Source organism: Neospora caninum, chromosome VIII (assembly GCF_000208865.1).
Source record: "Neospora caninum Liverpool complete genome, chromosome VIII".
In the NCBI taxonomy this organism is placed as follows: domain Eukaryota; phylum Apicomplexa; class Conoidasida; order Eucoccidiorida; family Sarcocystidae; genus Neospora; species Neospora caninum.
In genome coordinates, this window is record NC_018395.1 from 6140446 (window position 1) to 6151751 (window position 11306).

Genomic DNA, 11306 nt, shown 5'->3' on the forward strand with positions numbered 1-11306 from the left:
GTTGCATGTCGTCCCTAGCGAAGGGAACTGGAAAAACCGTGGATGCGCGGTTCCGGCGACAAATACTTGCAAACATCATGTGGGTTTTGAATGGAAAAGAGTTGACCTGTCCACTCCCACAGGAAAATCCTCCCGTCCCCACATCCGCAAAAAAGGCGGACACGATGACAGAACACCAACAAGAATGTCGTGTTCCTACACAACAAGAACTGACGACGGACTCCGCGATGACTGACACACCATGATACCGGCGACAAGTCACAGGATTCTATATTTGGACAACGGCATTCATTGGCTACTATTTTCGTCTTTGTGTGCACGCTTAGAAACAGCCCACACCGGCTCCGGGTGTCGGCAGGTGTTCACTCGTGCACCAACAGTTCAGTCCACACTTGTGAGAAAACCGGGCACCGGTCCACGACTACCCCCACAAACTCGAGCGGAGACAATAACTGAAACGAGGAAAAACACTAGCCGCCGTTTGCCCGACCTGGCCGCCACGAGTGAGGCCTGCATCCTGCGTGGTTCCACGCGAGGACCGGGAACAAACTTGCGCCTTGAGACAGATCGCTTCTAGTCGGACTGTGGGGTGAATCGCCTCCGCGTTTTCAGGTACTGGGAAAGGTGCTGCTCCCGCTACGGTTCGAGATAAAAGGACGCGTCCTTCTCGTTTCCAAAGCACCAGAAACGTCCCAGATTGCCATACGTCTGAGGCGCCTCGTACACGATCGTTCCGCACTTACAGTACAGCCACCCGCTGAACTTCAACTGGCCGGGCGGAGAGTAGCTCTTGTACAGGGACGGATCCAGCAGGTAAAGGAACAAAATCACCCAGTACGCTAACTGAAAGCGAACACCACAAAACCCGCAGCACGACGCGAAGCTGACGCGACAGCACAATTGGTTGAGTCGGCTGAGAGCCGCTACCAATCCAGTTTTTTGCACACGGTTTGTGGGTTCGACCTAACACCTGAGGTATCGCTGATTTGACGCAACGGAAAAACAACTGTGTGTTCCGCCAAACTCTTCCTCATTCCGGAACTGGTGCAGGGGCTACTCAGAGCCGTCCCCCATAGCGCGGAAAGACGGTCGCACACGCCACAGAACCTCTCCGAATGATAATTGTGTCAGTGCGTTACCAAATACGGTGTGGTGCATTTCGTATGTTTTTCCGCATCTCCGGCGAATATGCAGTTCGCGCGACCGCAAGAATAAGTACTGTCTAGCACAGAGGCTTCAGGACACCCGGCAAAAGCGAGCCCATCACTGCCAAATACAAAGTGGCTGTCGAGCACAAAGGACGCCTAGTCTGGCGAGAACTAGGCCTTACCAGGGTAGCCGCGCAGAGCCCTCGAATGACCCACTCCCTAAAACTCATCTTGCAAGGAGGACGGCCTTCTTCCTGCAGACGCATCTTCACTGCATACATGGCCTTGCCCCGCGCACCTCCTGCCTTCTTCTTCTGTATCGCTTGAAGCTTGCGTCTGCGGATGGCATCCGCCTCTGGGAGGAACACAAAAAAAATAGAGCCGACGCCCGTTGAGCGCGATTTCAGGACGACACTTCTTCTCGACCTCCCGAGACCATTTTCCATCGCGTCCGAGCTCAGGAACACACAGAGAAACTCCTTGAGGTTCCAGGTCGCCGCACTTCAGCCGCTGCCTCTCTGTCTTTGCGCCGACACACATTAGCCCGGGCATTTGTAAAACCGGAAACGCACACAGTGGAAAGCATTGTCAACTCCAGTGAGCGGTACGTCTTCCTAGTTCTCAACCAGGGAAGGTTTCGCCTCGCGACAATCTGTGGTGACGCGTTCCCGTGGCCACGAGAGCAAGACAAGAAACAGAGGAAGCAGGTGGGCATGCAACTGGTTCGGGCCTTGCAGCCGATCACCGGCAAAGTGTCGCAGCGTCGACCGACGTCTACCCAAACGCGACAGGCGTTGCAAACGACGCTCTCCACTTCAGTACACACGACTCACTTCGCGCCTTGGCGATCTCAAGGAGTTTCTCTTGCGTCTTCTTGGGCACACACCAACTGAAGGGAGGCGTCGTCGCCATTCGTTCACCCAGGGTGCACTTGTCGCAAGCTGAGACGGTCGTAATGCTCGCGAAGCCCCACAAAATACCGCCCAACGCGCCACCCATGTGGGCGTAGTTGTCCGTGAAACCCGCCATGCCGGTCAATATGCCAATAATCTGCATGCAGCATACGAATGAAACAGACGTCCATACAGTTGAACCAGTTCCGGAAGTAGAGTCATAGAACGGACACACACCGACGGGAAGCTGAATCAAGCTCGGAAGCATACGATACGCAAACAGCGTTTGCGAGTTTCGCAGAGAACCCCCAAAGCGGATCCTGCACAGCGACACTTTCTGATTCGCGCAACGCCACACTCGGATGCAGCCTACGGGATCTGTGGCTCTGCAGCAATCCCGTGACTGTGTTAGCTTGAACGTCTTACCACAACGACGATCATGAAGACGAGAATACAGCCGGGCCGCGGAATTGATTTCCAGTATTCTGACATGAGACAGCACAAGCGAAACACACGGCACTCGAAAATACGATGGTACATCTGAGCAGCTGTCGCTGGAATCGAGCCCCCGTCGCACGCACAGCACGGCGCAAAAAACGGATAGGTCAGTCTTTTAGCCATGTGTCTGAACACAGATTTACAGATTCATCCTGTTGCTGAGTATAAACCCAGACAGAAAACACCCGTCGGGGGACGAATGCCACAAACAGCTGTCTGTCCACTGGCCTAGCAGAGCGGCATGTCGCAAGTCCACGTTGCAACAGTACAGGAGCACCAGAAGCAGGTTGTGGGGTGAGCCGGCTGGCTGCACGCGTGAAGCGGTGACCGGCAGGCGTAGCTGAGATGCCGCAAGTCTCAAAACTCACCAACGCAGTAGGGAATCAGAGCCCCCAGCAGAGCGTACATGGAACCAGAGGACCCGACCGTAATGCTGCAAGGGTCGGCAACAGCTGAGAGGAGATTTCCTGAAATGCCTCCTAAGAAGAACAGCAGTGTTGTTCTCCAAAAGCCCCAATCCTGCGGAAAGCAGCAAAATCAGAGGCACGCCTGCGTAGTCAATGAGACGCTCGGCAGATCCCGGTCAACGGATGCCAACAGAAAAAGGCCTAGCACATAACCGCTGAGCCGAGAGAAAGAGTCTGAGCGAGGCCTCACACTGGCGACCCTGTCCGGTTGAAGGCCGACGTGCAGGGCCTCGACTTACAGGCTCGATGATCCACAAAATCTGGATCTGGCAAGAAAGATTGATAAGGATGTGCATCCAGCCGCCGTGCATGTACATGGACGTGAACAGCCTGAACGTCTCGCTGTACTCGCGAATGTAATTCGTTTCTAGACCTCCCAGATGGCGCAAAATGCGGGCGTTCGGAGACTCCCAGCTCGACAAAGAAGCTCCAGCGCTGCCGTTGGGAACGAGATCCACGGGCCACCCCTTGTCGCCCGCATCTGTTCCGAACGCAGCACGCGGGTACGCCAGTTTCCCCAAGTTGTACTGACAGCCTCCGTAGCCATATCGAATGACGTAAGGCTGTCGCTGTTTCTCCGTTTCCAACTTGTAGTCCGGATACATAACCGGACTCACGCACCGCCCGTTGAAGCTCGTGTAGTTGTACAGCATTCTGCGTTGCAACAGGAAGCAGCATAGGGAAAAGGTGTGAAGACGGAGGCTGATCGCTAAGGGAAGCCTTACACCAGCAACCGGTTTCCCCCGAGGATGACGGACAAGCTGACCCTCACGGGAGCGTCGTGTTCACAAGAAAAGCCCTCTTTTCCACAGATCGTACCGCCAGCAGGCAGAGGCAAGCACCTGCAACCGTGTCGCCGATGGACTTACTCCCACATGAAGATCCAGCAAAGAAGTGCGGTCGTGCTGATGCACACAACCAGCCGGCCTCTGAGTGGATTGTTTTTCAACTTCGGATCTCGAACCTTGGGGCGAACCTTCTTCTTCTTGCCTCTCAACTTGGCGAACATCGGAGAGTTAAAGGGGTTCGCTGGTGCGCGACGCCCGACCATTCCATCGGGCAAGGTGTGAATTAACGGGTCATCGTCGCCGATTGCCTGAAATGCCAGGCGCATCGGGCAGAAAACACAGTCGGGTTGTTAGGCGGCTGCCGGACCGGTCCTCGCGCCGCCTACTTGCATGGAACCGGGAACCCAAGGCGTTGTGTCGCGGATCCTTCGCACGCAGCTAAGCTTTCCGTGAGCAGCCTAAACGAACACACTGCGTGTCCGCGTGGTGCGCAGGGGGGTGGGGAGCAAACGGCTTTTGCAGTCACCCGCCATCAAGTACCGGCGAAGACCGTGAAAATGCGAAACTGCCGCTCAGGTGCGGGCCCCGAGTCAGCTCTTCACCAGGCTGTTCACACAATGCCCACGTAATCCCCTCACCTGAAGCGCCTCTTCTACTGGAACCCCATCGGCCGGGATTTCACGCGAGTTCGCGCCTGCGTGCTCAGGTGGGGTCCCGCCGCTGACGTTGGCGACCATGGCGGCTGCGGAGTCGTTGACAGCTTCAGTGCCAGGCGTCGGATGGCTGTCTGTCGCAGAGGGCGAGGACAGCTCGCCTGTGGCCGCTTTCTGGGTCGCGGCTGCTGGGACGGCAGATTGAAGACTGCCGCGCGAACCCCTGTTGGGAAGAGCGCCATCTTTATGAGGGCTGTCTTTTTCCGAAGTCGCGGAGGCTCCAACTCCCGGCCGAATGGGTGCAGGTGGCCCACGAGTCGCCGCCGCCTCAGCGAGGGTGTCGCCTGAAACCAAAGGGACATGACAAGATGGTCGGTCCTTCTCTGCGTCTCCACTGTCCACAGCACAGTCTGCCGCGCTGGCGACGCTCCCGCTCAGACTCAAAACCAACGAAAAGCACGGCCATGCGACGAGTTGCACGCTGTGGCGCTCGACCTCCACACCGGAAGGTGGAGAGCGCGCCTCCCCCTCGAAACCCCGCGTAGGACCACAAAGGCGCGCAGCTGCAGGTTCGAACTCCAGGAAAGCTCTCGTTCTTCTCGCTTGATGCGCGTGCACTGGCGCTTGAAAGACAGATCGGAATCGCGGAATTCAGGATCCGCTGCAACGGCTCTGAAACGTTCGACGTGCTATTCGAGAGCTAGTCGACACCAGCACTCACGCATGAGAGTAGCGCTTTGCCCCAGTTCCACGCATAGGCCGTCGTTGCGTTTGCCGTCCGATCCCCCCCGCACCGGGGACAAAGTAGAGGATGCCATCACAGTCGCCGAAGTCCACACCTGAACCCCGGCCATTCGCCGAATCGACAGACAACGGAAAACTGGATTGATCTCGCCCGCATAGGCCTCACGCGTAAACGGCATGTCCACCGGGTCCAACAAAAAAACACACGCTTCAAAAAGATTGGACCAAGAGGCTCGCACTGCCTATTAAAAGAGGTGAAGGCACCAAACACACGCGTGTAATGGTCACCTGTCTACAGAGTCTTTTTGTGCAGGGATACGCTCAGTCACATGCTTCTCTCGTTTCAACAGATAGCAAGATGCATGAATCAGCCTCTGCTTATGGCGCACTCCACGCTACGTAACGTGGTTCAGACAAGCTCGAGGAAGGGGCAAACGGAGCCTCTTTTGTAACGTAATCTCGTCTTCGCACACGCGAGTCGGTACACCTGTCGAGGCGCGCGTGCTAAAATGTCGTATGGTCTTCTTTGTTCTCGAAGAGATGAACTCGTATGTGGACGCTACGACTGCGAAGTGGCCTTCCTGTGATGCAACACGGCGGGATTTAGTCGTAGTGGAAGCAGTTGACACGTTGCGACGCGGCACGACCACACCCATGCCCGGAAAGGGTTTTTGCTTTGCTCCGACATTCACGGCTGATCCTCTGGCTGTGTCCAGAACGGCATAACACAGTTTCTGCGAGATCACGAGGGGGGCCAGAAAACTTCCGGTGTTTGCACACCGTGGCTCTCGCGCCGGAGGTCTGATGCGAACTGCACATTTACGCGGGAATCCCGCAACAAGAACGGCATCGGGTGAGTTTCGGACTCGCGGTGGCCGTGACCTACCTGCAGGAACGTTTGTGGAGGTCGAAGAGGAGCGGCACACGAAGTTTTTCATGTACACAACGTCGACCCGGAGTCCTGCAGTCACCGGCGACAGGTTGCGCTGCCACCGATTGAGTCCCGGGGTGCCCAATTTCAGGAAGAAAACATAACAATCGTCTGCGCAAGCTTATGTCTTTTTACGTTTTGCACATGTCTGGAGGAAGTAGTGGTCTGAGTTCCAGTTCGCAGGCCTGTTGCCTTGCGGTAAGCACCCACGCTCTCTCGTGCGGTGAGGCGCCACCGGAGGCAGCAAAAACCGCAGCGGCCACGTTTCACGCGCACGGACAAGCAGCTAGTGTCCGACACGCATGAGCGCTTGCGAAAGCGAATTCTCTACAAAACCGAAGCCAGATGCAAGAAGAAAGCACCCACGAGAGCTCCCCAAAGCAGAGCCCCAGACTGGTCACAACGGCAGATCCCGGTCCAGTCTCACTCGAGCAGCCGCGCACGTCGAGATTTATTCCGGGATTCTGCAAGGCGGCAAAAAGGATCCGACAACAAAGACAGAGCCGTTCACCCGGATAAGCTGCGAGTCATTTCTTCGCAAGACGGACAGGGTGAATCAGGCAGTCCAGAAGCAAGCACGCGGGCCGCGCAGCCGCTGTATTACAGCGGCAATCGAGGACTCTGACCTTTTTTCCGACGCAGTGCCGGCTAAGTTGTTGCTCCGGTGCTTGGATACAACGATCCAAAGAAAAAGGCAGATACCAGAGCCACCAAAAGGAACAGAGAGGCGCCGTCCAAATCGATACGCTATTCCGGGGGATCCGTGGCGCACTATCGTTCCCGACGCAAGAACCCGCCGGAAATCGCACGCACCCGTCCACTTTTGACAGCAGCAGCTGCTGCACAGCACCGTCAACTAAGAAGCACACAGTATATCGGGGCCCCTTGGTATATTGCTTCTAGACTTTTCGCATGCCACGTGGAGAGGGGTACGTTTCTCTACTGCTGACCATGGCACGTTGACACGTTCCCCATCCGAGAGAGCGTCACCGGCGAATTAAGCACCTCATTGTGGTAGGCGCCCCGGGAATCCAGCGCAGTGCCGTCATGCAGCGGAGCGCTCTGTGCGTCAGCCCCAGCTGCGGCCTGCTTCTTTATTGAAGATGGAAACGAAGTGCAGTAGCTACGAAGGGGATCCGTATCCCTTCTTCCCCGATCCGTCTTTTAAGATGTGGCTCCTTTTTATTACGACTTCGCCCAGTAAAAAGAGCCGGCCCTTGCGCCCACTTTTTTCTTGGCGCCTTGTGCAGGGGTTTCAAAGCTGCCACGCGTAGCACACTGTTTGCCACGGCTAGTTGCTGCTCGTGGCCACTTGGTTAGCCACCCTAGGCTAGGGAGACAGCTCTCTGGAGAGCTCTGCTGTCGCCCTTGTCTAGCAAAACCCATATATACATCGAAGAATGAGAAAGGAAGGGGGAATTAAGTCCGTCCGCACTGCGTTGACCGTTAGTTATCTGGTACAGATCTCCGTTTAGGTGGGGACCAGCCGAGTTTTTCGCGCCACAGGAGAGCGGCTGCCGCGCTTTTCAGATGAGACAGGATCTGCGGGGTATTAGCGTCTGACGTCGACCAGGTTATCCTCAGTGTCACCTAATTGGAAGGGACTGCCTACTTTCGGTAAGTTGTCTTCGAGGATCCTGACTGGTGTTTCTCAAGTTATTCCGCCGCTTCAGTGACTGCCCCGCGTCATCGAAGGCCGCGAAACATGTTAGAGATACGGTGTGTCTTTTCACCGGAAATTCGTGGCCCTTTTGTTGGATGGAAAGTGCACCATTTGAAAGAGAGCGTTTTGTCAGCGGCGTTCATGTCCAGTTGACGCGGGGGTGATCTCGCCTTCCCTGCCTGTCGACGCCAGGGGTTATCCTAGAGGCCAGAAAGTAAAGGCATTTTGGGTACACACGGCTATGACCAACGGGCATGGAAAGGGTTGCACTGCGATGGGCGTCCCGTATCTCCAGTTAACTGGTTGTTGCTCCAAGATGAAGCTCTGTCGTTCCCCGGCCATCACGGATCTGGGCATGTGGCGGATTCTTCGTAACGCCTACACTGCAATGCTGCTAGAACTCTTCGCACCACCACGACCCTGGGATACCACAGGCAATGCGTACACGAAATTGCGTGCACCGGGCCATGTTTTTCGGAACACCACTTTCGCTTGTCTCTCCGTCTGTGCCGCGTGCCACAGTAGGGGAAATGCAGAGGTGGGGATAGGGGAGTCTCCCGCGCTCGTTTCGACGGTAGAGCAGGTACACTACGTAAACTGCGGCGGATTACGAGTTAACTGCCACCTATAATTCGACGCGCTGGGAAGAACTCACGCAGCTTAAAGAAACTAACGGTGTTTAGAGGAAGCAAATGAACCAAACGAGTATTGGGTAGGTGCGCCGGGCACGGTAGCGTCGCCGTGGGTTGGTTCTAGGGAAGACTGGTGGTACCCAGGCCTGTGGCTAACCGTTGACATCTCAGCGTAGCAGCGAAGGTGCGACACGATCGTCAGAAATACAACGCAAAAACCACACTGCAGTTGTGAAGTTCTGATCGCTGCTTTCCATTAATGCGGAAGTGTTTTTTCCACGATCACCTCACGATCGGCCTCGCTGAGTGTCTGCGCCCTGCCAAGCACGCCCCTCAGAGACAGACAGTGCAAGACCGGGTGCTCGTGTGGGTCCAGATAAAATCCGGTTCGTTCATCGGGACCGGACGGTCGGAGGATTCTGTGCAGTCGCCCCCACCCACCAATGCGTCTGGTGTTTCCACACGCTGTGTGACCTTCACGGCAGAAACCGCACACAGGTCCACGCCATACAGCGCGAGAAATCCATTTGGACTGCTTCCTTTTGGACCTCTTCAGAGAAAGAGAAGCTGACGACAGCCGTGAGACAGCAACCTGTTCGAGCTGTGAGATGGACTGCGCACAATCCAGATTCACCGCTGTGGCGTCACCGGACGTGCGGTAAATACGCGACGGCTTTCTCTGGTGTGCCTTCGGCACATTCGAGCCCCCACTTTCTCAAGATTCCGTCTCCTGCAAGCGTGCGCACGGTGGCCTTGCATTGCCAACAGCCGAAAGCAAAGGCACCCACAAAAACTGTAACTCTTTGCTGTCTTCCTGCACAGCATACACAAAGAGTCGCGCTCTAGCGGGGGAGTTGCTTCCCGCAGAAGAGAGGAGGCAGTTGAGACCTTAACAGCGCAGCCAACTCATTCGTTCCCACCGAACATGTGACTTTCCCTCCCTCTCAGCATTTGCGAGCAAAAGCACAAAACGAGGAAGGGAGACGGTTCCCTTGTGTCCTCGTGGAGTGTCGTCCTCTTCGCTCCGCTGCGACGAAAGCCACGCAGCACGCGCAACGCGCGCACCCCGCCAGGGGCTCCGAGCCACTCCGCCGCCGTGCCGTGCTCACACGAGTCGCGCGACTCGGAAGAACATCAGTTTTCGTCGCCATCCGCCTTCACATCTTTCGGTCCAGAGTCATGCTTATGCCCGTTCAGCCGCCGTCTCCCCTGAGGCCGGCCTTCTTCCTCCTCTTCCTCGTGGCCAATGCGCTTGAAACGACCTGTTCGCCACTGGCCGTAAACTTTTTCCAGCAGCCGCTGAATCGCACACCACGCAAAAAGGGAACTCTGCAACGCCAGAACCGTGTATAAAACCTGCCCCGCCGACGCCAGCTCTCCTTTTGAATGCAACAGGACTCGTCGCCCACCAACTTGCCCACTGAGCAATGGAAAAGCCATTCCGCTCCGTCTCAGACTGCGGACCCGGAAGGTATGTCTCTGCATTGTGACCCATCCGCCGAACCGGCACAATCCGACTTTGACGAGTCTTAAGCCACAGCACCTCTAAGCGACGGAACACACTCAAGGCGCCGGGTCACCTCTCCAGGCGGTCCGCATGCGAAAAACTCAGTGCTCTGGTTCGACATGGATGTCGCTATGTACCAAAACTGCAAACCCACATTTTGGGGGACGCAAAGTTCATCATAAACCGTATCGCTATGTGCAGCTTCTCACGATGCGCCGTTTTCGAAGGAGTTGCCGTGTTTCGTGTGGCCCCGCGCTGGACGTGCACCCACTATCGTCACGGCGCGGACGACCGCTGAGGAGCCGAATTTGGGTCGTCTCTTGCTTGTTTCGGTTTCGAACGTTTGCGAAACTTTCACTCGACGACCCTCCCACCCCATTACATGTCTTGGAAGTTCGACGGCCGGGGCCCTGTGCCCTCTTCTTCTTGTGATGGCACCATTTGATCTTCACCTGACACCTTGCTCGTCGACAGTGTTGTGTGTGGATCGCTTCCTGCCCTCCCGTGGTTTGACATCTTTTGCGCCGAGCTTACCATGACTGTGTCATCGCCAAGGCCGAACGTCTCTGCCGTGCGGATTTCTTCATCTGTCTCTGGATGCTCCTTCTTCAGGCCTTCGGGATTCTCCTGGGGCAGTGCGTTGATATCCTCCTGATACATCCATCAGCACACCACATGCGTCCCGTTGGCGGAAAGGGGGGAGTCGGCCGCGGGAGAACTCCTTCCAGCGTTTTGTGCACTCTCAGCTTCACCTTTGCTCTGTTCACCAGAGTTTTCTCCTCGCACTGCACAAGCGGGCCATCCTCCGCCTCCGTACCTCACGCACACGCACGCCCTCGCCACGACAATTGCTAACCGTCATCATCGTCACAAGAAAGTCGGCGAAAACAGGTCGGCTGACGCTTAGTCACAGCGCAGGCCGACGCGATGGACGCTCTGCTTTAATTGACTTTAACACTCTCCAAAGAATGACAGCAGACTCCAGAATGCCGACGCTCGAGCGCGTCCGGTACCGAACCAGAGCGTCGCCTGTCGCTGGTCGTCACAATCTCTTTTCCCCTCTGATTTGTGCAAAGGCATACCTGTAATCGCGCGTCAATTGCCTTTGGTATCATGTCGAAGATGCGGTCAAAGTTCCGATAGATGAAGCCCTCTGTACAACCCACGAGCTTCTCGTCGAAATCGTCGCGCCAGCGAGACGGTTGCTGCATCAAAACAGAGCACCTCGTGGCCACACAAACGTGTCTCTTGGTTCGCCCAGAGTCCACGCGCTAGCTCCTGCACAACGACGCCTCTGCTCTATTTACCTCTCCGTCTTCCGCGCCCCAGCCTTTGGGGGGGGGGGGGGGGGGGGGGGGGGGGAAACTAAGGCCCCCTCTTTC

General features: G+C 56.2%; 2 protein-coding genes across 2 annotated transcripts in view; both read right to left on the reverse strand.

Annotated features, from left to right (window-relative positions):
• Positions 1-636: 636 nt before the first annotated feature.
• Positions 637-5301, reverse strand: NCLIV_037760 (the record flags this gene model as incomplete). The annotated part of the gene is made up of 9 exons (XM_003883977.1): positions 637-843; positions 1331-1503; positions 1982-2198; positions 2468-2526; positions 2908-3058; positions 3246-3660; positions 3876-4102; positions 4433-4791; positions 5169-5301. The coding sequence occupies 9 exons, from the start codon at positions 5299-5301 to the stop codon at positions 637-639; spliced, it is 1941 nt and encodes a 646-aa protein (XP_003884026.1).
• Positions 5302-9551: 4250 nt separating this feature from the next.
• The window catches only part of NCLIV_037770 (ERYTHROCYTE MEMBRANE PROTEIN PFEMP3, related), a gene marked incomplete at both ends in the record, with an annotated part of 4714 nt that continues 2959 nt past the window's right edge, over positions 9552-11306 (reverse strand). The window contains 3 exons of the mRNA XM_003883978.1: positions 9552-9716; positions 10459-10575; positions 11007-11135. Coding sequence (XP_003884027.1) covers positions 9552-9716; positions 10459-10575; positions 11007-11135 — 411 coding nt within the window. The remainder of the gene's footprint in view (positions 9717-10458; positions 10576-11006; positions 11136-11306) is intronic.